This window comes from Dreissena polymorpha, chromosome 10 (assembly GCF_020536995.1).
Source record: "Dreissena polymorpha isolate Duluth1 chromosome 10, UMN_Dpol_1.0, whole genome shotgun sequence".
Taxonomy (NCBI): domain Eukaryota; kingdom Metazoa; phylum Mollusca; class Bivalvia; order Myida; family Dreissenidae; genus Dreissena; species Dreissena polymorpha.
The window spans coordinates 1,927,456-1,953,248 of record NC_068364.1 but is presented as its reverse complement, the minus strand read 5'-3'; the positions used below and the strand labels follow the sequence as shown (position 1 = coordinate 1,953,248).

General features: G+C 34.8%; 3 protein-coding genes and 1 long non-coding RNA gene across 8 annotated transcripts in view; 2 read left to right on the top strand and 2 right to left on the bottom strand.

Moving 5' to 3' along the window:
* LOC127848463 (mucin-4-like) overlaps nt 1-25,793 on the bottom strand; it is a 359,609-nt gene that overhangs the window by 293,548 nt on the left and 40,268 nt on the right. The window lies entirely within an intron of this gene.
* The window catches only part of LOC127848466 (synaptic vesicle glycoprotein 2C-like), a 393,482-nt gene that overhangs the window by 338,363 nt on the left and 29,326 nt on the right, over nt 1-25,793 (top strand). The window lies entirely within an intron of this gene.
* On the bottom strand, nt 547-11,838 carry LOC127848471 (uncharacterized). 2 transcript variants are annotated; one of them, XR_008034524.1, is made up of 6 exons: nt 11,675-11,838; nt 10,830-10,891; nt 8,258-8,319; nt 5,687-5,748; nt 3,117-3,178; nt 547-612 (listed from the first exon to the last, which is right to left on the bottom strand). It is a non-coding gene; the product is annotated as an uncharacterized LOC127848471 (long non-coding RNA). The 2 variants fall into 2 exon arrangements; XR_008034525.1 differs by lacking the exon at nt 11,675-11,838 and adding an exon at nt 11,544-11,660.
* LOC127848467 (synaptic vesicle glycoprotein 2C-like) overlaps nt 12,317-25,793 on the top strand; it is a 40,467-nt gene continuing 26,990 nt past the window's right edge. The window contains exon 1 of the mRNA XM_052380945.1: nt 12,317-12,505. Within this exon, the coding sequence (XP_052236905.1) occupies nt 12,406-12,505 (100 nt within the window). The 5' untranslated portion in view covers nt 12,317-12,405. The remainder of the gene's footprint in view (nt 12,506-25,793) is intronic.

Genomic DNA, 25,793 nt, shown 5'->3' with positions numbered 1-25,793 from the left:
CACATATCATTGATCCATGTCACCTTTGTATGCAAAGACAAGCAAATAAGGTCCAATACTTCCCATAAATCACTGAATGAGAGAAGCATTGTACCAAATGAAAAACTAAAACTGGTTGCTGATGAAAGTGCCACATTTTGGCAAAAAGATCCCTCTAAGGTAAATGATGAAGGGGACACTTGCTACAACAATCCTATGTTTAAGTCGGACGCCACATCCTTTCAAGCCGGGGACCATGACTGTAAGCATATTGTGAGAAAACAATACCAAACACAAGCTAATTGTAGGGTTACAAGTAGCATATCAACTCAGATGCACTGCATACATGCTTTGGAACAAGGATAAACCTGTTAAGTGCCAACTTCTGCTGCCAACAAAGCGCGAGCTTTACGTGTCAGGACGCGGAACTATCCATACAAACTGCACGGGGAATTGCATGGCGGCAAGGGTTTTGAGTGACCACAAACCTGATTATGACAGTATTTCACACCTTAAGCATCATAAATATGCTTATTTGCTTGCGTACATGATAATAATTTAGTATTATTACCTGTTTTACCATCAACAACCCTTATCCAGTGGCCCTCGGCTTAGTCGCAGACATTCCTCTACCTGAAAAAGTCAAATTCCCAATAAAAAATAGATATAAAATGGCAAAAAACATGCATTTAAGTATTTTAGTGTATTTTTATGAATAATATGAAGTAATAAACCTGTTATGTTCATGATTGTACTAAATATGAAGGCTGCCTCAATTAAGTGTCTGCTGCACTGTCCAAACTGTAAAATGTCCGCCATTCCATGTCGGTGAAATGGGGCTCTGTTTGAATGTTCATGCTTTATGCACTAGCTTTTGTTGCGTTACTGGATCACGGAGTTCCTGGCGTTGAATTCTGACTTCATGTAGCACACTAACGCTACACGGTCAACCAATATGCCTTTGAATTCAAGTCGAAAAGCAATTTAGCCCTTATTTGGCTATATCAGGGTGGGGGTCAACTTGAAAAACAACTATTCCAGGTCAAATTATCTGAATTCATGCATTTAAGGCACTTATTTTCTTCTCTTTTGTTAAGAAATGACCAAAAATCAGCTTTCCCAGTCATATTTTGCACTTGCAGATGATATTTCATTTTTACCTAAAGCTAGTTTAGGTTACAATATACCAAAAGATTTCCTACACAAATTCAATGTAAAAGCAATAACTTCAACAAAAAATAAAGTCAAACTTTTGCGCATAGAGACCCCCATAACCATACCTTTTCTTAAAGAGCATTCCAAGCCGCAATGATTTAGACAATAAAAAAGGGGGGTCATGCGTTTTGCAAGAAAGAACTCGATGCGAATCAGCGGTCACTGTTTTACAGCCATCAATTTACCGGGTTCGTACCAGTGGATGAGGGTTTCCCGCCATCTGTCAAAGTCTCATGTAGTCTTTAACCTTCAAGCAAATGAGTGAATTTCTGTTAAACATCAATGTTTTCCCTACCACATGCACAAAGAAACATTCTAAAATAAAGTCATGGCAAGTGCCCACACAGAGAATTGTGTCTTCTTATAAATGATGTTCAGGTTTTTAAAGAGTATAGCATTGCACTCCAAAAAGATTTAGTATATTGTAACCTAAAGGAAAAATATGTTCTGAATGAAATGTGTTTTTCTTGCATATTATTATCTTCCTATTCATATTGCACCAATATATTAAGTTTGGCTGGATTATCTGCCCATTTGGCCATTTTAGATCACATTTTCACATGTGGGTGTTTTCGGTCCGAAGAAGGCGATTTAAGGACTGTTAAAGCTTAAATGTCCCTTTAAGATTTAAAGCTGTTGTGTTCAATATCTGCAACAAAATACCAAAACAAACCATATGGACAGGCACGTGGGGCTTATGCGGGGTGGGGAAAGAATGAACTTGTTAGATATTTTCACTCCAAGCAATTTTGATAATGTCTTTTTTGTGTGTGTTTTTTTAAAATACCCCCAAAAATGTCAATTTCACAGCAAAAAAATCCAATTTCATCCAAGACAAACAACAAATAAGCAAAAATGAGAGATCAAAGATACTTTGAAGTGTAGAAATCAATAAGCTTCCTATTACTTGTTGTTTCACACTTATAAAAGTGTGAAATCTTGAAAGCGCCTTGTTGCTCGGAGCCCATTTATTTACCAGTCGCAAATGGTATATTCTAGCATATAATGCCATGGGTGCCTTTAAACTGCAGCAGATGGTCAATATGCTCTGCCAGCTGTTATTCAGAGGTTCAAGAGAATACAAAATTTCATATTTTGGCCGCAAAATAAGTACTTTTGACTATTTTTATGGTGGCAATCTGGTCAAAATGGGCGTTAATAACTGAGCGAAAGACAAAAATGCTCATTTTGGGGGTTTAAACTAGAAGGAAAGGTTAAAATGAACAAGATACATATATGTTGGAGAGCATTATAAGCTTAGAAATGAAGTTCTATGAAGTAACAGGGGCAGAAAGGCAGCTCAGATCAATGCAGGCTTCCTGAAAGAGGTTTCTAGTACATCTTCTGGGGACACAGCTTCCCGCAGAATTCTCAACACAACACATATCATTGATCCATGTCACCTTTGTATGCAAAGACAAGCAAATAAGGTCAATACTTCCCATAAATCACTGAATGAGAGAAGCATGTACCAAATGAAAAACTAAACTGGTTGCTGAAAGTGCCACATTTTGGCAAAAAGATCCCTCTAAGGTAAATGATGAAGGGGACACTTGCTACAACAATCCTATGTTTAAGTCGGACGCCACATCCTTTCAAGCCGGGACCATGACTGTAAGCATATTGTGAGAAAACAATACCAAACACAAGCTAATTGTAGGGTTACAAGTAGCATATCAACTCAGATGCACTGCATACATGCTTTGGAACAAGGATAAACCTGTTAAGTGCCAACTTCTGCTGCCAACAAAGCGCGAGCTTTACGTGTCAGGACGCGGAACTATCCATACAAACTGCACGGGGAATTGCATGGCGGCAAGGGTTTGAGTGACCACAAACCTGATTATGACAGTATTTCACACCTTAAGCATCATAAATATGCTTATTTGCTTGCGTACATGATAATAATTTAGTATTATTACCTGTTTTACCATCAACAACCCTTATCCAGTGGCCCTCGGCTTAGTCGCAGACATTCCTCTACCTGAAAAAGTCAAAATTCCCAATAAAAAATAGATATAAAATGGCAAAAAAACATGCATTTAAGTATTTTAGTGTATTTTTATGAATAATATGAAGTAATAAACCTTGTTATGTTCATGATTGTACTAAATATGAAGGCTGCCTCAATTAAGTGTCTGCTGCACTGTCCAAACTGTAAAAATGTCCGCCATTCCATGTCGGTGAAATGGGGCTCTGTTTGAATGTTCATGCTTTATGCACTAGCTTTTGTTGCGTTACTGGATCACGGAGTTCCTGGCGTTGAATTCTGACTTCATGTAGCACACTAACGCTACACGGTCAACCAATATGCCTTTGAATTCAAGTCGAAAAGCAATTTAGCCCTTATTTGGCTATATCAGGGTGGGGGTCAACTTGAAAAACAACTATTCCAGGTCAAATTATCTGAATTCATGCATTTAAGGCACTTATTTTCTTCTCTTTTGTTAAGAAATGACCAAAAATCAGCTTTCCCAGTCATATTTTGCACTTGCAGATGATATTTCATTTTTACCTAAAGCTAGTTTAGGTTACAATATACCAAAAGATTTCCTACACAAATTCAATGTAAAAGCAATAACTTCAACAAAAAATAAAGTCAAACTTTTGCGCATAGAGACCCCCATAACCATACCTTTTCTTAAAGAGCATTCCAAGCCGCAATGATTTAGACAATAAAAAAGGGGGGTCATGCGTTTTGCAAGAAAGAACTCGATGCGAATCAGCGGTCACTGTTTTACAGCCATCAATTTACCGGGTTCGTACCAGTGGATGAGGGTTTCCCGCCATCTGTCAAAGTCTCATGTAGTCTTTAACCTTCAAGCAAATGAGTGAATTTCTGTTAAACATCAATGTTTTCCCTACCACATGCACAAAGAAACATTCTAAAATAAAGTCATGGCAAGTGCCCACACAGAGAATTGTGTCTTCTTATAAATGATGTTCAGGTTTTTAAAGAGTATAGCATTGCACTCCAAAAAGATTTAGTATATTGTAACCTAAAGGAAAAATATGTTCTGAATGAAATGTGTTTTTCTTGCATATTATTATCTTCCTATTCATATTGCACCAATATATTAAGTTTGGCTGGATTATCTGCCCATTTGGCCATTTTAGATCACATTTTCACATGTGGGTGTTTTCGGTCCGAAGAAGGCGATTTAAGGACTGTTAAAGCTTAAATGTCCCTTTAAGATTTAAAGCTGTTGTGTTCAATATCTGCAACAAAATACCAAAACAAACCATATGGACAGGCACGTGGGGCTTATGCGGGGTGGGGAAAGAATGAACTTGTTAGATATTTTCACTCCAAGCAATTTTGATAATGTCTTTTTTGTGTGTGTTTTTTTAAAATACCCCCAAAAATGTCAATTTCACAGCAAAAAAATCCAATTTCATCCAAGACAAACAACAAATAAGCAAAAATGAGAGATCAAAGATACTTTGAAGTGTAGAAATCAATAAGCTTCCTATTACTTGTTGTTTCACACTTATAAAAGTGTGAAATCTTGAAAGCGCCTTGTTGCTCGGAGCCCATTTATTTACCAGTCGCAAATGGTATATTCTAGCATATAATGCCATGGGTGCCTTTAAACTGCAGCAGATGGTCAATATGCTCTGCCAGCTGTTATTCAGAGGTTCAAGAGAATACAAAATTTCATATTTTGGCCGCAAAATAAGTACTTTTGACTATTTTTATGGTGGCAATCTGGTCAAAATGGGCGTTAATAACTGAGCGAAAGACAAAAATGCTCATTTTGGGGGTTTAAACTAGAAGGAAAGGTTAAAATGAACAAGATACATATATGTTGGAGAGCATTATAAGCTTAGAAATGAAGTTCTATGAAGTAACAGGGGCAGAAAGGCAGCTCAGATCAATGCAGGCTTCCTGAAAGAGGTTTCTAGTACATCTTCTGGGGACACAGCTTCCCGCAGAATTCTCAACACAACACATATCATTGATCCATGTCACCTTTGTATGCAAAGACAAGCAAATAAGGTCAATACTTCCCATAAATCACTGAATGAGAGAAGCATGTACCAAATGAAAAACTAAACTGGTTGCTGAAAGTGCCACATTTTGGCAAAAAGATCCCTCTAAGGTAAATGATGAAGGGGACACTTGCTACAACAATCCTATGTTTAAGTCGGACGCCACATCCTTTCAAGCCGGGACCATGACTGTAAGCATATTGTGAGAAAACAATACCAAACACAAGCTAATTGTAGGGTTACAAGTAGCATATCAACTCAGATGCACTGCATACATGCTTTGGAACAAGGATAAACCTGTTAAGTGCCAACTTCTGCTGCCAACAAAGCGCGAGCTTTACGTGTCAGGACGCGGAACTATCCATACAAACTGCACGGGGAATTGCATGGCGGCAAGGGTTTGAGTGACCACAAACCTGATTATGACAGTATTTCACACCTTAAGCATCATAAATATGCTTATTTGCTTGCGTACATGATAATAATTTAGTATTATTACCTGTTTTACCATCAACAACCCTTATCCAGTGGCCCTCGGCTTAGTCGCAGACATTCCTCTACCTGAAAAAGTCAAAATTCCCAATAAAAAATAGATATAAAATGGCAAAAAAACATGCATTTAAGTATTTTTAGTGTATTTTTATGAATAATATGAAGTAATAAACCTTGTTATGTTCATGATTGTACTAAATATGAAGGCTGCCTCAATTAAGTGTCTGCTGCACTGTCCAAACTGTAAAAATGTCCGCCATTCCATGTCGGTGAAATGGGGCTCTGTTTGAATGTTCATGCTTTATGCACTAGCTTTTGTTGCGTTACTGGATCACGGAGTTCCTGGCGTTGAATTCTGACTTCATGTAGCACACTAACGCTACACGGTCAACCAATATGCCTTTGAATTCAAGTCGAAAAGCAATTTAGCCCTTATTTGGCTATATCAGGGTGGGGGTCAACTTGAAAAACAACTATTCCAGGTCAAATTATCTGAATTCATGCATTTAAGGCACTTATTTTCTTCTCTTTTGTTAAGAAATGACCAAAAATCAGCTTTCCCAGTCATATTTTGCACTTGCAGATGATATTTCATTTTTACCTAAAGCTAGTTTAGGTTACAATATACCAAAAGATTTCCTACACAAATTCAATGTAAAAGCAATAACTTCAACAAAAAATAAAGTCAAACTTTTGCGCATAGAGACCCCCATAACCATACCTTTTCTTAAAGAGCATTCCAAGCCGCAATGATTTAGACAATAAAAAAGGGGGGTCATGCGTTTTGCAAGAAAGAACTCGATGCGAATCAGCGGTCACTGTTTTACAGCCATCAATTTACCGGGTTCGTACCAGTGGATGAGGGTTTCCCGCCATCTGTCAAAGTCTCATGTAGTCTTTAACCTTCAAGCAAATGAGTGAATTTCTGTTAAACATCAATGTTTTCCCTACCACATGCACAAAGAAACATTCTAAAATAAAGTCATGGCAAGTGCCCACACAGAGAATTGTGTCTTCTTATAAATGATGTTCAGGTTTTTAAAGAGTATAGCATTGCACTCCAAAAAGATTTAGTATATTGTAACCTAAAGGAAAAATATGTTCTGAATGAAATGTGTTTTTCTTGCATATTATTATCTTCCTATTCATATTGCACCAATATATTAAGTTTGGCTGGATTATCTGCCCATTTGGCCATTTTAGATCACATTTTCACATGTGGGTGTTTTCGGTCCGAAGAAGGCGATTTAAGGACTGTTAAAGCTTAAATGTCCCTTTAAGATTTAAAGCTGTTGTGTTCAATATCTGCAACAAAATACCAAAACAAACCATATGGACAGGCACGTGGGGCTTATGCGGGGTGGGGAAAGAATGAACTTGTTAGATATTTTCACTCCAAGCAATTTTGATAATGTCTTTTTTGTGTGTGTTTTTTTAAAATACCCCCAAAAATGTCAATTTCACAGCAAAAAAATCCAATTTCATCCAAGACAAACAACAAATAAGCAAAAATGAGAGATCAAAGATACTTTGAAGTGTAGAAATCAATAAGCTTCCTATTACTTGTTGTTTCACACTTATAAAAGTGTGAAATCTTGAAAGCGCCTTGTTGCTCGGAGCCCATTTATTTACCAGTCGCAAATGGTATATTCTAGCATATAATGCCATGGGTGCCTTTAAACTGCAGCAGATGGTCAATATGCTCTGCCAGCTGTTATTCAGAGGTTCAAGAGAATACAAAATTTCATATTTTGGCCGCAAAATAAGTACTTTTGACTATTTTTATGGTGGCAATCTGGTCAAAATGGGCGTTAATAACTGAGCGAAAGACAAAAATGCTCATTTTGGGGGTTTAAACTAGAAGGAAAGGTTAAAATGAACAAGATACATATATGTTGGAGAGCATTATAAGCTTAGAAATGAAGTTCTATGAAGTAACAGGGGCAGAAAGGCAGCTCAGATCAATGCAGGCTTCCTGAAAGAGGTTTCTAGTACATCTTCTGGGGACACAGCTTCCCGCAGAATTCTCAACACAACACATATCATTGATCCATGTCACCTTTGTATGCAAAGACAAGCAAATAAGGTCAATACTTCCCATAAATCACTGAATGAGAGAAGCATGTACCAAATGAAAAACTAAACTGGTTGCTGAAAGTGCCACATTTTGGCAAAAAGATCCCTCTAAGGTAAATGATGAAGGGGACACTTGCTACAACAATCCTATGTTTAAGTCGGACGCCACATCCTTTCAAGCCGGGACCATGACTGTAAGCATATTGTGAGAAAACAATACCAAACACAAGCTAATTGTAGGGTTACAAGTAGCATATCAACTCAGATGCACTGCATACATGCTTTGGAACAAGGATAAACCTGTTAAGTGCCAACTTCTGCTGCCAACAAAGCGCGAGCTTTACGTGTCAGGACGCGGAACTATCCATACAAACTGCACGGGGAATTGCATGGCGGCAAGGGTTTGAGTGACCACAAACCTGATTATGACAGTATTTCACACCTTAAGCATCATAAATATGCTTATTTGCTTGCGTACATGATAATAATTTAGTATTATTACCTGTTTTACCATCAACAACCCTTATCCAGTGGCCCTCGGCTTAGTCGCAGACATTCCTCTACCTGAAAAAGTCAAAATTCCCAATAAAAAATAGATATAAAATGGCAAAAAAACATGCATTTAAGTATTTTTAGTGTATTTTTATGAATAATATGAAGTAATAAACCTTGTTATGTTCATGATTGTACTAAATATGAAGGCTGCCTCAATTAAGTGTCTGCTGCACTGTCCAAACTGTAAAAATGTCCGCCATTCCATGTCGGTGAAATGGGGCTCTGTTTGAATGTTCATGCTTTATGCACTAGCTTTTGTTGCGTTACTGGATCACGGAGTTCCTGGCGTTGAATTCTGACTTCATGTAGCACACTAACGCTACACGGTCAACCAATATGCCTTTGAATTCAAGTCGAAAAGCAATTTAGCCCTTATTTGGCTATATCAGGGTGGGGGTCAACTTGAAAAACAACTATTCCAGGTCAAATTATCTGAATTCATGCATTTAAGGCACTTATTTTCTTCTCTTTTGTTAAGAAATGACCAAAAATCAGCTTTCCCAGTCATATTTTGCACTTGCAGATGATATTTCATTTTTACCTAAAGCTAGTTTAGGTTACAATATACCAAAAGATTTCCTACACAAATTCAATGTAAAAGCAATAACTTCAACAAAAAATAAAGTCAAACTTTTGCGCATAGAGACCCCCATAACCATACCTTTTCTTAAAGAGCATTCCAAGCCGCAATGATTTAGACAATAAAAAAGGGGGGTCATGCGTTTTGCAAGAAAGAACTCGATGCGAATCAGCGGTCACTGTTTTACAGCCATCAATTTACCGGGTTCGTACCAGTGGATGAGGGTTTCCCGCCATCTGTCAAAGTCTCATGTAGTCTTTAACCTTCAAGCAAATGAGTGAATTTCTGTTAAACATCAATGTTTTCCCTACCACATGCACAAAGAAACATTCTAAAATAAAGTCATGGCAAGTGCCCACACAGAGAATTGTGTCTTCTTATAAATGATGTTCAGGTTTTTAAAGAGTATAGCATTGCACTCCAAAAAGATTTAGTATATTGTAACCTAAAGGAAAAATATGTTCTGAATGAAATGTGTTTTTCTTGCATATTATTATCTTCCTATTCATATTGCACCAATATATTAAGTTTGGCTGGATTATCTGCCCATTTGGCCATTTTAGATCACATTTTCACATGTGGGTGTTTTCGGTCCGAAGAAGGCGATTTAAGGACTGTTAAAGCTTAAATGTCCCTTTAAGATTTAAAGCTGTTGTGTTCAATATCTGCAACAAAATACCAAAACAAACCATATGGACAGGCACGTGGGGCTTATGCGGGGTGGGGAAAGAATGAACTTGTTAGATATTTTCACTCCAAGCAATTTTGATAATGTCTTTTTTGTGTGTGTTTTTTTAAAATACCCCCAAAAATGTCAATTTCACAGCAAAAAAAATCCAATTTCATCCAAGACAAACAACAAATAAGCAAAAATGAGAGATCAAAGATACTTTGAAGTGTAGAAATCAATAAGCTTCCTATTACTTGTTGTTTCACACTTATAAAAGTGTGAAATCTTGAAAGCGCCTTGTTGCTCGGAGCCCATTTATTTACCAGTCGCAAATGGTATATTCTAGCATATAATGCCATGGGTGCCTTTAAACTGCAGCAGATGGTCAATATGCTCTGCCAGCTGTTATTCAGAGGTTCAAGAGAATACAAAATTTCATATTTTGGCCGCAAAATAAGTACTTTTGACTATTTTTATGGTGGCAATCTGGTCAAAATGGGCGTTAATAACTGAGCGAAAGACAAAAATGCTCATTTTGGGGGTTTAAACTAGAAGGAAAGGTTAAAATGAACAAGATACATATATGTTGGAGAGCATTATAAGCTTAGAAATGAAGTTCTATGAAGTAACAGGGGCAGAAAGGCAGCTCAGATCAATGCAGGCTTCCTGAAAGAGGTTTCTAGTACATCTTCTGGGGACACAGCTTCCCGCAGAATTCTCAACACAACACATATCATTGATCCATGTCACCTTTGTATGCAAAGACAAGCAAATAAGGTCAATACTTCCCATAAATCACTGAATGAGAGAAGCATGTACCAAATGAAAAACTAAACTGGTTGCTGAAAGTGCCACATTTTGGCAAAAAGATCCCTCTAAGGTAAATGATGAAGGGGACACTTGCTACAACAATCCTATGTTTAAGTCGGACGCCACATCCTTTCAAGCCGGGACCATGACTGTAAGCATATTGTGAGAAAACAATACCAAACACAAGCTAATTGTAGGGTTACAAGTAGCATATCAACTCAGATGCACTGCATACATGCTTTGGAACAAGGATAAACCTGTTAAGTGCCAACTTCTGCTGCCAACAAAGCGCGAGCTTTACGTGTCAGGACGCGGAACTATCCATACAAACTGCACGGGGAATTGCATGGCGGCAAGGGTTTGAGTGACCACAAACCTGATTATGACAGTATTTCACACCTTAAGCATCATAAATATGCTTATTTGCTTGCGTACATGATAATAATTTAGTATTATTACCTGTTTTACCATCAACAACCCTTATCCAGTGGCCCTCGGCTTAGTCGCAGACATTCCTCTACCTGAAAAAGTCAAAATTCCCAATAAAAAATAGATATAAAATGGCAAAAAAACATGCATTTAAGTATTTTTAGTGTATTTTTATGAATAATATGAAGTAATAAACCTTGTTATGTTCATGATTGTACTAAATATGAAGGCTGCCTCAATTAAGTGTCTGCTGCACTGTCCAAACTGTAAAAATGTCCGCCATTCCATGTCGGTGAAATGGGGCTCTGTTTGAATGTTCATGCTTTATGCACTAGCTTTTGTTGCGTTACTGGATCACGGAGTTCCTGGCGTTGAATTCTGACTTCATGTAGCACACTAACGCTACACGGTCAACCAATATGCCTTTGAATTCAAGTCGAAAAGCAATTTAGCCCTTATTTGGCTATATCAGGGTGGGGGTCAACTTGAAAAACAACTATTCCAGGTCAAATTATCTGAATTCATGCATTTAAGGCACTTATTTTCTTCTCTTTTGTTAAGAAATGACCAAAAATCAGCTTTCCCAGTCATATTTTGCACTTGCAGATGATATTTCATTTTTACCTAAAGCTAGTTTAGGTTACAATATACCAAAAGATTTCCTACACAAATTCAATGTAAAAGCAATAACTTCAACAAAAAATAAAGTCAAACTTTTGCGCATAGAGACCCCCATAACCATACCTTTTCTTAAAGAGCATTCCAAGCCGCAATGATTTAGACAATAAAAAAGGGGGGTCATGCGTTTTGCAAGAAAGAACTCGATGCGAATCAGCGGTCACTGTTTTACAGCCATCAATTTACCGGGTTCGTACCAGTGGATGAGGGTTTCCCGCCATCTGTCAAAGTCTCATGTAGTCTTTAACCTTCAAGCAAATGAGTGAATTTCTGTTAAACATCAATGTTTTCCCTACCACATGCACAAAGAAACATTCTAAAATAAAGTCATGGCAAGTGCCCACACAGAGAATTGTGTCTTCTTATAAATGATGTTCAGGTTTTTAAAGAGTATAGCATTGCACTCCAAATTGCACTCCAAAAAGATTTAGTATATTGTAACCTTGAACCTGCGTGACTTACTTGTCAAATCTGGCAGAAAACATCTCTCGCTTTGAATCGATCTTTGGTAATTAAATGTCGTAAAACTCAGAATTTAACAATATTTGAAATTGCATAGTTCAGTTAATTGTCATATTAAAAAAATCAGACAGTGCTTGAAAATAACATAGATTTTGTATTTGTCTAATATAATGAATGATTTGATTTTAATAAATATCATCCTCTATAAAATATAAAGTATGTTATACTGAAAATCTTGTCATACAAACAAACCAGAAAGCAATAATTAAATTGTATAATACTAATAGAAATTTGCCGAAAAAATCAGACAATCAAAATTAGAGAATGCTGAAAAGAATCAGGAAATATAATCTGCTTATTTGTATTTTTTTATACAGAATTAGTATTGAAGATATTAAATAGCTAAATAATGTAAACAAAAATCTGTTTGTATTTGAGATCTACATGTAATGGATACAACTGATATATGAAAATAAAAATGAACAACAGAGATCACTGGGAGCCTGTAATGGAGTCTAGATTTCTTGAAATTGATGAAACAGATCAGCTTCTGCAAAACAATGAAGGTAATTATAATGTGAAATTTTACTATAGAAGGTTTCACTGTATTGTAAAATATGTTGTTTAATGTTACCACAGAGCATATATGCCAGACATTCCGATCTTGGCGGTTCAGTCCTGATTTTGGGGTGTTTGTCCCAGCGTCCCAATAGGAGTCAATATGTCCCGAGGTGCGTAAACAATGACGTACTCTCTATAAGTTTAGAATAAAATTAGCTATTCAAGCTCTGTCTGACTTAAATTTTCCATCGCTTATCCCTTTATTGCGGCAAATTATTGATTTTATGAGGCATTCAAACCATGGTTTTTATAATAGGGGTTGCTAAATGCGCTTAAAAGTCCAAAGATACTATTACGCGGTATTCTGTATATTATAACATTTGAGGCAAAAAAAAATTGGCAAAATACTAATTTCGTATATCAAACAATTCGAGTGCTGCCCGATAAACAATGATGTTTTACATGAATTTACTTTTGGTTTTCGACTGATTTTCAGAAAATAGTTTGTACATCTTGCATCAATCTTAATTGAGAGTTAATTGATGATTGGTCAAATAAAAACAGTGCGCGATGCACCAAATCATGTTACATGATTTACACATGTTCCATTGGATGTAGAGACTTTTCTCACATTTCACTTTATGGAGTCATCCGCATAGTGCAAATGTGTGTTAACTTCCGAGAATGGAGAATGTTTGTGTTCATGAAATTCTTAAACACATTGTCAATATTGGCCAGAAATTATGTATTTTTGAAAGTAATATACTGATTACTGACAACACTTACAGTAACAGTGTCATGATTGATTGTTTTAGGTGTCCCACTTTTCGGTAAAATGTACCAAGTATTTTTATGGCATGTCCTGATTTGGATCTGAACAATTCTGGCAATTCTATGCAACAGTGTTATAAAATGTTGTACATCTTGGTCAGAATGTTTATCTGGACAATATATAGACTGAGTTTGAATCAAATAATGTGCATAAAAAAGAGATGCCTCATCTATGACTTTGCTAGAATGTTTATGTTGACAAAATCTAGGCTGAGTTAGAATCTGAGTTGAGTGCATTAAAAAACTGGGTCACTAAGTCAAAGTTTTGACAATCGTAAGGTTGTTTTCCGATCTCCACTCATTTGGGAAAATTTATCTGCTACCTCAGTACAAATAAGGCTGACCCATTTTGTCCACAAATTGAAGTTGCATTCATACAATAACTTTTGATCCTTTTTTAGTTTAATTGAAAATCCACTAGCAAACTTGTGTGAGCACAAATTTCTGTTTGACCCCAGATATAATCCCTCTAGATGCCACATTCATGATTCAGTCTTCAAAGTTGATGAAACTTGATGAGAAAGTTATCTTGACAATATCCAGGCAATGATTGAATCTGGGATAAGTGGGGTCAAAAACTAGGTCAACAGGTCAAGTCTTAGACATTAGGTCACTGATGACTTTGAATTCTGGTGAGTGCTTTATAGCCCTCTTGTTCTGTTGTTCTGATACTTGTTATTTAACAACTTCTGCAAAAGATTTGAATATTTATTTTACATGCTATTGATTTAATATGGGTTTGTGTTTATATAGATCAATGATTTCTTTTTTTGATAAACACACGTCTGGCTGACTTTTTAAATTGATATGACATAGTCACCAGAAATCTGTTGTTATTATTATTAAACCAAAACATAACCGTATCTCAATTTATACAATGCAAACAACGAATATTAGACACTTATACTCAAACATGGCATGCCGATATTAACAGAAATAACAGCTCTACCTGTCTCTCTACGTACTATTTATTTAAACATAGTTTATCGTTAGAAAGTTATTTAGACAAAATTAATAAATCAAAATATAAAATTGCCCTAAGCAGATTCCGTTTATCATCGCATACCCTAGAAATAGAAAGGGGGCGATACAATAATATTGAAAAAGAAAACAGTAAGTGCAAATTATGTAATATGAATACTCTAGAAACTGAGTACCATTTCTTACTAGATTTTTCCATATACACATGTATACGCACCTAAGAAGAAAACTTTTCAAGTCACAGTGGCCAACAATTTCAAAGTTTCAAAGTCTAATGTCCAGTGAAAATAAAACTTTACTTATTAGTCTAGCAAAGTTTATATACGAAGCTACAAATTTACGACGCCTATTAGATACGTAATTAGTCTTTTCGAACGTAACAACCCTTTAACATTATTCCATCTTATTCCATTTCACGCACTACATACCTTAACTCAAATTCAATTTCTCATTCCTTAAAAATTTGAATAGCATTATAAACAATGCTAATTTGTTTCCACTCAACTTGTTGTTTCATTTTGATTTTTATGCTCCCCCTAAAACTTTTGGGGGGAGCATATAGTCGCCGCTTTGTCTGTCCGTCCGTCCTTCCGTGTGTCCGTCCGTGCACAATTTTTGTCCGGGCTATTTCTCAGCAACTCATGACCAGAATTCAATGAAACTTTATGGGAAGCTTCACTATTAAGAGGAGATGTGCATATTATCAGCGGGTTCTGGTCGGATGATTTTTCACAGAGTTATGGCCCTTTGAAATTTTCCATTTACTGTACATATAGTGCAATTCTTGTCCAGGCTATTCCTCAGCAACTAATGACCGGAATTCAATGAAACTTTATGGGAAGCTTCACTACCAAGAGGAGATGTGCATATTATCAGCGGGTTTTGGTCGGATGATTTTTCACAGAGTTATAACCTTTTGAAATTTTCCATTAACTGTACATATAGTGCAATTCTTGTCCGGGCTATTTCTCAGCAACTAATGACCGGAATTCAATGAAACTTTATAAGAAGCTTCACTACCAAGAGGAGATGTGCATATTGTCAGCGGGTTCTGGTCGGATGATTTTTCACAGAGTTATGGCCCTTTGAAATTTTATATAAAAATATTCTTGTCCTCCAACTACTGTGTCCTCAAGACATTTCCTTTTATCTGAATATATAGTGCAATATTGTGACAAATAAAACCTTTGCGGAGCATCACCCGTCTCAAATGCCGTCGGAGACGGGTGATGCTCCCATAAGGTTTTGTCTGTCGGGCGGTTTCTTGTTTTTTTTAATGGCTAAGCTATTAATAATTTATGATATTATATCAACTTTCAGAAATTGTTATTTTTTATAAATAACTATAGCCATAATTCTCGTATTGAAATAATTTGATTTTTAATTATTTCTATAACTTGTTGCTGGATATTATCATAATTTTCAGTGAATGAATACTGTACTTCTTAACATTATATTGTTGTCAATGTTGAATATATTTTTTTCAAACGAATATATTATATATATATAAGTACCAGAAAATGGCACTTTTGCCAATTAGGAAAAAACTAAAAATTTCCCAATTGCTGAAAAAATCCCAATCTAAGGTATCTAAAAGTTTTTTTATTATTTTATTTTTCATAAAATGCGGTATTTAGTTAGTTTCCCTATGCAGCTCTATTGCTTGAACCTACATGTAAGTAAATATAATATTTACAACTTGACAATATTTAGTTATCAATTTTAAAGTATTTGGGAGCAAAAAATCTCATACTCCAATTTCCCAATATGAAGACTTCACTATGGGAATTTTCCCAATTTCAGGTTTTTTTGTGCACACTTTTTCCAATTGGGCTGGTACAGGTACTTTTCCCAATTGGGCAAAAAAAATGCTGATATGGTATTTTGAGGTACATTTGATAGGGATCTTTAGCTAATCAATCTGACGCAATGGAAATAGTTAATACCCCACAACTAACCCTTAATCTTAAATCTGGCCCTTGTTGACTTTATAATAATACAAAAATAACCAATGATATATTTTGGTCTTTTTGTACCCAAACATTCTGTGAATATTTGTATGTTTTTGTATTGTAAGTAAATAGTGTGCGTATACTAGTACCTCTTTAAACCCTGATCCAAAACAAGAACATATTCTTATTCTAGTACACTGCATATTATCTCATATTTGAATTAGGATATGGGTGAACGTTTAAGAAACAGAACAGAACAATATATATTTTTAAAAATAAACTTAGTTTTACAATATGTCAAATACTAAGTATTCGATTTTGTTCAGTTGTATAATGTAATATTAAGAATAAAAATCAAACGTGCTTTTGTATGATTGTTAAATCTTAATTTGATTATTGTTTGTTTTTTATTCAATGTTATTTGTTGACTGGTAATACATCTGATGTGTGATGATTATAATGAAGAGGATTTAATTGATCACAAAGAACTATTAATATTGGATATACAGTACACATCATACTAGGCTAAGTAGTACATACTGGACTCTTATCATACAAATACAGAACAAAGATGTATTGCTTGATGTGATGCATATACAAGATAGTTTATTTTTTAATAAAACACTCACAGTTTTCTTCAACCTGGATGTAGGAGAACACAACATTTTCATGTGAAATCTGACAGGGCCCTCTCTACACTTTGGGGGATTGAGGCCGGGGCCCTTAGAGGGGGGAATTTTGCGTTGTTTTGGGCAAAAAGGGGAATTTTAGAAGATCTTTTCACCAACCATTCTACACCTAAAATTGCTATATTTTAATGTGATTTACATAAATATACATTTAATCAAAGGTCAGTAGCACGATACCAGCTGACAACATAGGTATAAAAGTTAAAAAAAAAAAATTGTTTTTTTTTTGGAGGGGGGAATTTTTAGCTGAAATAGGGGGAAAAAGAATACTATTTTCATGGGGGAAGCCGCCGATATTTTGCGGTAAAAAGTGCCAAACGAGGGCCCTGTCTGATATCCTTAAAATGATCTAAATGCTAACATTTATAAGAGACATAGATCTGGCAATCTTTGATTAATTGAAAATAATTAATAAGTGAGGACGAATTTTTTAAAAAGGCAAACTTTCTTCTTCATTTTTAAGTGTTTAGATTTGATGGATTGGAAGGGATGGGTTGTTCTAGATTAAGTTGACTCTAGTATGTGTTTGTTTGTTCTAAGTCTGTAAAATACTAGAAGGTGGGTATCAAATCAGATCAAAGTAATAATTATAGGGAATGGAAAATATTTGGCATGTCATATTCCCACCTGTAAGGACGGACATTCAGTCAACACTCTTAGTCATGCATGTGTATGTAGAAGCCCCTGAATTAGCCCCTTATTGGAGAAGATATTGATAGTTCACAAGCACATAATAAAGACATGTTTGCCATTTTTTCATGTGTAACAGGTTTCAGACTTGCAAATGTTGTTTCCACTGCTCCTGCCAGGCATAAAATGTAAGAGTGCAGGACTCTATGGCATTGCTTTCCCACCATTTTTTCTCAACAGATAAAATTATTGTATAGCAAAGTTTAACCCATTTATGCCTAGTGGACTCTCCCATCCTTGAAAATTGGATCAATTTATTTCCAAAATTAGGGATGTCTAGTATATTTATTTCTATATAAAGAATATTTCTTACATAAATTCCTTTAAGCAAACAGCGCAGCCCCAGATGAGACGCCGCATTATGTTTGCCAAGGCCTTTTTTCTAGACACTAGGCATAAGTGGGTAAATAGAAGTTTCATTGAATTATCTTAATGTACCCATTTAAAATTGTTTTATAATTTTTTTTATAAAGAAATAACATTTTAAATGAAATTGGTAGTATGTACTATGTATGTAGTATGAAATATGTAACACATGTTGTATTCAACATATGTCACATCGATCATTATTTATTAAATTAGCGTAAGTGCTCTTCTAACTTTTCACATCCTAGCTGGAGCACTGATTTTTCATGTTCAAATTGTTCTTATGTGTTTAATAAAAGGAATTATTTAAAGTTCAGATTGCTTACCTGTTGACAATAAAAGAATGAAATTGTGTGAAAAAAAGAAGATATAACAAGAAATATCTTTAAAAAAGATATACGGCGTTGATTGTGGTCGAAGTTTATGAACGATCAAAAATTATCTCTATGAGATAAAAAGGAGCGGATGCCTTTTTTCTGCGCAGTTCTTAGCTACATCATAAGCAAATCAATTACGGGGTGTTGCGCCAGATTTCGTGGCTTATTTTGCTTTATGTGATATTATTACTCAGATATCTATATTTACAGAAAAGAAAAACACAAGAAACATGAAAATAAACGAGTGCATATAGGTCAGCCGGCAATACTCGAATCTTATTTAATTGCATAATTATAGTATAGCGAATTATTGTGCTCATGCTTAATAAACTGATCTAAATTGATAAATATTTCTAATTAATTTTATCAAAATTGGTCCTTATCATGCAAATGTTGAAACCATATTAAAAATCGATGATTGACATACCACACTAAAATCGCCGAATATCTTTATTTAGTATCTTTCTGATCAAAACAGACTTCAAGTGCACAAAGTTTACGAGACGGCGTTTATATAAAGATTTCTGCAACTGACCGCAAACTGACCTTGATACCTTGCGGATTGGAATGCAATGCATTACAGTCACTACGTTATTGTCAGTAAGACCGGTGTAACACAATGATCGCAACCCCTTCTGCGAACTCCGGTGATGAACTGTATATAAACTCTGACTTTCACAAATGGCCGCGAATTGACCCGAACCTCGCGGGTTGAAATGCAATGCAAGTAAGTACTAAATATGACAACATAGCCTTTAGTATAAACGCTTTTGCGCTGGTAATTCTCTGAAAATAAAAGGTGAACACACAAACTGTATTTATGTCGAAAATTGATTGTAAAACTGTTCTATCTATTGAGCCTTTTCATTAGAGATAAAATTGTTTCATGCAGTAAAACAGTGTTACAAAGACGCGGATATGTTTCCAATGTTCTGGTGTTATACTCAAATCAGCCAATGGAATAAATGAAGTGTATTCATTCGTACCTAGCTGCGGGAAATTTTATTTGAGTATTATTGGACACTTACAAAGGTCAAGTCAGGGTGAAAAGCTGGCTTAATACAGCTTACGCCGAAAAAGAAGATAAAACAAAAATCCTTCCAATGGCACATGTCAGAAGCGAAAAACAATGGATACAAAATCCAAAAGGTACTGGTAGGCAGGAAATGCCACAGGTGAAATTGATTTCATAAGCATTATTCTATGGATGTTCAATCAGGATAGCTATTGTGATCAGTCAGTCAGTCGTTGGCATAGTTTACGTCAACAATTTACTGAAAGTCTTCTTGTCTGAAACCTTTAAGTGGACTTAAACCAAACTTTTTTATACCATTGTTCCATAGTTCATACTAACTTATTTTGTCCTCTTTGCACACTTCTGGGCATGGGGTTAGCGATTTTTTTCTTTCTTTATAAAGTACAGAAAAACAGCACTTTCCGAATTGGGAAAAAACTATAAATATTTCCTATTGCTTTCAAAAAAATTCCCGATTGAAGGTTTTCAAAAACAAAAACTTACTTGCTGGGTTCTAGTAATCATTTTATTATTTTAATGCCTAAACAGAGTCAAAGGCAACAAAAATGGTATTTGTTTTTCTTTTTGCTTCTCTATTAACAAGCACCCCAAAGTTTGTATTTTCAACTCCTCTTTTACTTCTATGTGGATCTTGCTCACACTTTCACAGTTGACTTACCTGAATGTACTGGTTAAGCGACCTATTGTTCGCCCTTACCTATTATTCGCCCACCCCCTTAAAACCAGTCAATGTAACGCTTAATCACGCTTTTCTTAGTCACATATTTATAGACTCTTGTTTCATTGAAGCAGCACTTCGTTAAAATGCAAGTGTTATAAATAGACAATTGCGATGTTTACAAATTTTGTTGCAATGTAATGTGACCTCCTTGCAGGGTATATTAATAGCACGCGCATGCTCAGAAGAAATCCCTTACTGAAACCGGACCTGTGTGCTTGGTATTTTCGTTCGTCTACTGCAATAGAGCAGGTCTAAATTATAATCACTTATTTTACCAGAATCTAATGAGTTTAACACGCACACATGATTTAAATTATAGTTTTTTAACATTAAAACTCGACACAATTTGATGTTTACATATATCTGAATTGCTTGCAAAATGTACCTTATAAACATTTCAAAGAAAAAAAATCCCATTTAACACATTTTCTCCCTTGAAAAAGGATAGTTTTGTTTGATCAAAGATCTATAAATAAACATGTTTATTTATAGATCTTTGTTTCGCTGATATTGGAAAACAAGTGATAAGTCTATTTAACACAAGCATAAGATGACATATTGCACCATCAAATTAATGTATTTACGTCATTTTAACGTTAATGTTAAGAAAAGTTTCATTTAAACTCCCATTTCTTTCCAAATACTCAATTTATATAAATGTCCGGTAAATACTTCTGTACAGTGCAAAATTACCTCCCTTTAATGACCCCATATACGGCCCTTGTACATACGCATGCGCCTATCAAAAAATATTTTGTTTACATTCGCTTGTAGATGACAAATCCAGGATGTATCAATACAATTTTTATAAAATATTTTGTATTATTTAGAAAGTTATTAAATAAAACCCCTAAATTTCAACCTAGAAATACTCACTGACCAGTATTAAATACTTAGTGAGACTTCTTTTCAGTTTGTTTGCACTAGTTTCGATGTGAATTTCGCAAACACAGACTGTGTAGGTATCAGATATCAATAGAGCAACTGGATTGAAAGAAAACCTTGTTTTTAGATTGTCACTTAGCGACCGTCTAAGGTGGTTAGTCTAAAATTCAGGTCGATACGCCTTAGCTACTAGGAGCCCAATACCCGCTAACTACGCGTATCAGCGCGAGAAAGAGTTGTATAATTTATGCAAGAGGTTTGAGTTCTCCAATTTATATTCAGTCACAAATGGAAACATGATATGAATATTTTGTTAAATGCAATAGTTTCGAACGGTGCTTTTATAGAAAAGAATCAATAAACAATGATCGTATTGTACGTGTCGCGGAGGAGATTGTTTATGAATGAATAAAATAGTCCACTTTCTGCAGCGTCTTCATGACGTAGTATTTTTGCTCAGTCCATTCATAATATGAGGCTATTAACAGATGCGTCTGTCGATAAACAAAGGAAAGTCCACGGGCAATAACAACGCAATAGGTTACGCTCTCACATACACCTCAATGACGTAGTACAGGGCGTTAATTGAGGCTATTAATAGATTCGGGAAAAAGTTAGCGCTTATTTATATTCTCAATTTATTAAACGTTGAACATAAGTTCAACAATAACTTAAGCGATACGATTGACAAAAACAAAAAAATGTTTCATAATTGCTAAACCCGAATATAACAAACAATTTATAATAATAATACGAATGACCTGTTTCGTAACCTCGTTCATGCTACTACAGTGGGTATTTCTGGAAAACCTTCTTTGGTTCTCAACAGATAGCGGCGATCTTTTGTATTTACGGGTGCTAGCAACGCAATAGTAGAAGGTTAGTAGAAGGTTTAGCTTGTTTATATTCACAGTTCTCAATACATAGACAGTTGGATATGAGTTCATCAATTACTACAGGCATACTATAGGCAACCTGGAAAATGCTTTATAATCGCTAAAACCGAAAACAACTAAATATATTATATTAAATATATTTATAACAATAAATATCTTTTTAAAATGTAGTCGGCGTATACGCTGACTTTGAAATAAAGTTTGCAATTTACTTTTCTAAATAAATAAATATAATTAAACAAAAGTTAAACTATTGTGTTGTGTTTTTCACTTGTAAGTTGCATATTCATTGCTTGAAATGTGTGTTAGCATTGTCAAACCACACATTAGTGTGAGTAGATAAAAAATATACTACGGGAGAGCACTTCATATGTGTCCTCATATGCCTTGTTATGAGTATCTTTCTTCACTATCAAAATATATTGTACGTTGATATTTGATTTAAACGCAGTTTTCTTTCGACACATTTAAATCACACGTCAATAGCGCCGTCATGCGAAAATGGGTCTTATGCGTTTCTGCAAGCGTTTGTTAAATCCAACATGTGCTTTTGCGCAGTCAGGCCATAGGCGATGCTGTTCGCTATAAAATCACTCAATATGTTATGTTTCTCCTTACCAGAAGGAGAGATAGCTGAGTGGGCTATTTATATGATGGGCGCATATGGAATAAGACCCATTTTCGCATGACGAGGGTCATTACAAATCTCATTGCGAATTGAAAATGCCACATTTAAGAACAATGCTTTTTGATACAAAATTGAATTCAAAATAGCAAACTTGTTAATAATGGCAGCCTATCCACACATTAAGGAATGATTTCCAGACGTGCTGACCAAGTACGGCAAACATTGTGGTATGATAATTAAACAATTTTCTCTTATTGTGACACTATTCTATTTCGATAATGATTGTCTTCTCATCTTGGAAGCTAAAGTGAAATTCTGCGAGATGGATTTGAACGCGTAATTGTAACAGGGCCACAATTTGTGTCGTTTGAACATACAGAGAGTAATGCGGAATTGCTCGCGTACAAGTAAAGCATAAATAGCAATGTATATATACTTTTTTTACGAAGATTATTGTATATTTTGAATTTGTATATGGTGTCAATAATAAAATGTTTTGTACACGGAATTTTCATTATGAATTTATATTCTTGGTGAGATTGTAAAACTTATAGGATATTCCAAAAATATTCATTTAATATGATGGTGACTGCACATTGTCTTTATATTCAGTTCAGATTTCCATTTTCATCATACTTTCTATGCTTCAAAACGTCCAAAAAGCCATGTTATTTTTATTTTGTCTAAGTTATCTCTATGAAATAATAAGGATGATAAAAAGTGCACACAAAACTCGTCCCGTGCGCTTTGACACACACTTTATAAATTTGAATGGCGTGTGTTCATTTCAAACTTGCGATTGATTTTGAAAAATGAATTGCGTGTTAAATTATGCAATAGCGATCATCTTTAGTGCCTTCAGCGCTTTGATTAACTGAAGTCCCGAGGGTAAACAACCCCATTAGTCAGTTGAATTCTGGTGAGTGCTTTTGGGCCCTCTTGTTTTGTTGTTCTGATACTTGTTATTAAACAACTTCTGCTAAAGATTTAATTTTATATATATATTACATTTTATTGATTTAATAGGTTTTGTATTCATTTACATCAATGATTTTTTTTCGTAAAGACACATTTAGCTGAATTTTTAAATTGATATGACATAGTCACCAGATATCTGTTGGTATTAGTATGTGTCTGCAGTGTTCAACATGTGACTTTGAATATGATTATTACATTCCAATTAATACATTTAGAGGGACACATGGACAAATGATTGGCAATACTTTAAATATTAAATATTAATTAACTGATATTGAAGCACAATTATACAAGGTCAATATACACATCCTATTTTTGAAACCAGATTTTGATAAACATAATTGTTTCAGCATAACAAATGGTCTTGATAATGAATGTGACTGGCACTGAAATTGTGATTGCAGTAGCCAAGCTACTTAAGTCTGCATGACCATCTGACAAATTGGAACATTCACTGACCTTAATTTGGCGAGCATAATAATATTGGTATGAAGCAGTTAAGCTATGAATTTCTATACACACGCATGCGGAACATAGTGGGTTTTTAATGTCAGATTTAGGGCAGAAATAGGGTCTCGTACCAATTGTCACAATTTTAGTATACCGGTATTTCCCAAATGACAGCCCATGGCTTTTTTTCCTTCTTTGGGACCCGCCGAAAAACGGCCCTTTCCCCTCGGATTTTTTGTTCCCCTCAGCAGGTAAATTTTCCCCCCAATTTTTTTTTTAAACTTTAAATACATAAGTTAACCTGATCCAGTGTAGAAAATATACATTTTGCATAATTAAATTATCTGTTGCCTTGAATTTGTTTTTCCCCAAAGTCCGGTGTTGCGTGTGATTTTTTTCCCCAAAAATCCGGCATTTCGCGCGATTTTTTCCCCTCAAAAAAGGCCAGGCCTTTTCCCCAAAATCAGATAAAAAACCCTGCAGCCTAAAATTCCCAATTGAAGTCATTGATTTTGGGAGACTTGAATAAGTGTTTTTTTGCTTTACTTAAGTGATTGCAATATTCAATTATTGTGTGATGATGATGATACCATCATAATGCAGCATTTTTTTTCCTTCTTTATAAAGTGCCAGAAAATGGCACTTTTCCCAATTAGGAAAAAAATACAAATTTTCAAATTGCTGAAAAAAAATCTCAATCTAAGGTATCTAAAAATGTTTTTATTTTTTATTTTTAATAAAATGCAGTATTTAGTAAGTTTCCGTATGCAACCCTATGCCTTGAACCTAAGTAATATAATATTGACAACTTGACAACATTTATTTTAGTTATCAATTTTAAAGTATTTTGGATAAAAAAATCCAATACTTCAATTTCCCAATATGAAGACTTCACTATGGGAATTTTCCCAATTTCAGGTTTTTTTTTTGTGCACACTTTTTCCAATCGGGCTGGTACAGGTACTTTTTCCAATGGGCAAAAAAAATGCTGTGATGGTATTATGAGGTACATTTGATAGGGATCTTTAGCTAATCAATCTGACGCAATGCAAATAGTTAATACCCCACAACTAACCCTTAATCTTAAATCTGGCCCTTGTTGACGTTATTATAATACAAAAATAACCAAAGATATATTTTGGTCTTTTTGTACCCCAACATACTGTGAATATTTGTATGTTTTTGTATTGGGAGTAAATAATGTGCGTATACCTCTTTAAACCCAGATCCAAAACAAGTACATATCATTATTCCAGTACACTGCATACATGTATTATCTCATATTTGAATTAGGATATGGGTGAAAGTTTAACAAACAGAACAGAGTATATCAATGTATGATTCAAAATACTTTAAAAAATAAACTTAGTTTCACAATATGTCAAATATTTGATTGTGTTAAGTTGTATATTTTGTAATATTAAGAATAAAAAAACAAAATTAATGTGCTTTTGTATGATTGTTAAATCTTAATTTGATTATTGTTTGTTTTTTATTAAATGTTATTTGTTGACTGGTAATACATCTGATGTGTGATGATTATAATGAAGAGGATTTAATTGATCACAAAGAACTATTAATATTGGATATAAAGTACACATCATACTAGGCTAAGTAGTACATACTGGACTCTTATCATACAAATACAGAACAAAGATGTATTGCTTGATGTGATGCATATACAAGACTGTTTATTTTTGAATAAAACACTGATAGTTTTCTTCAACCTGGCTGTAGGAGAACACAACATTTTCATGTGAAATCTGATATCCTTAAACTTATCTAAATGCTAACATTTATAAGAGACATAGAT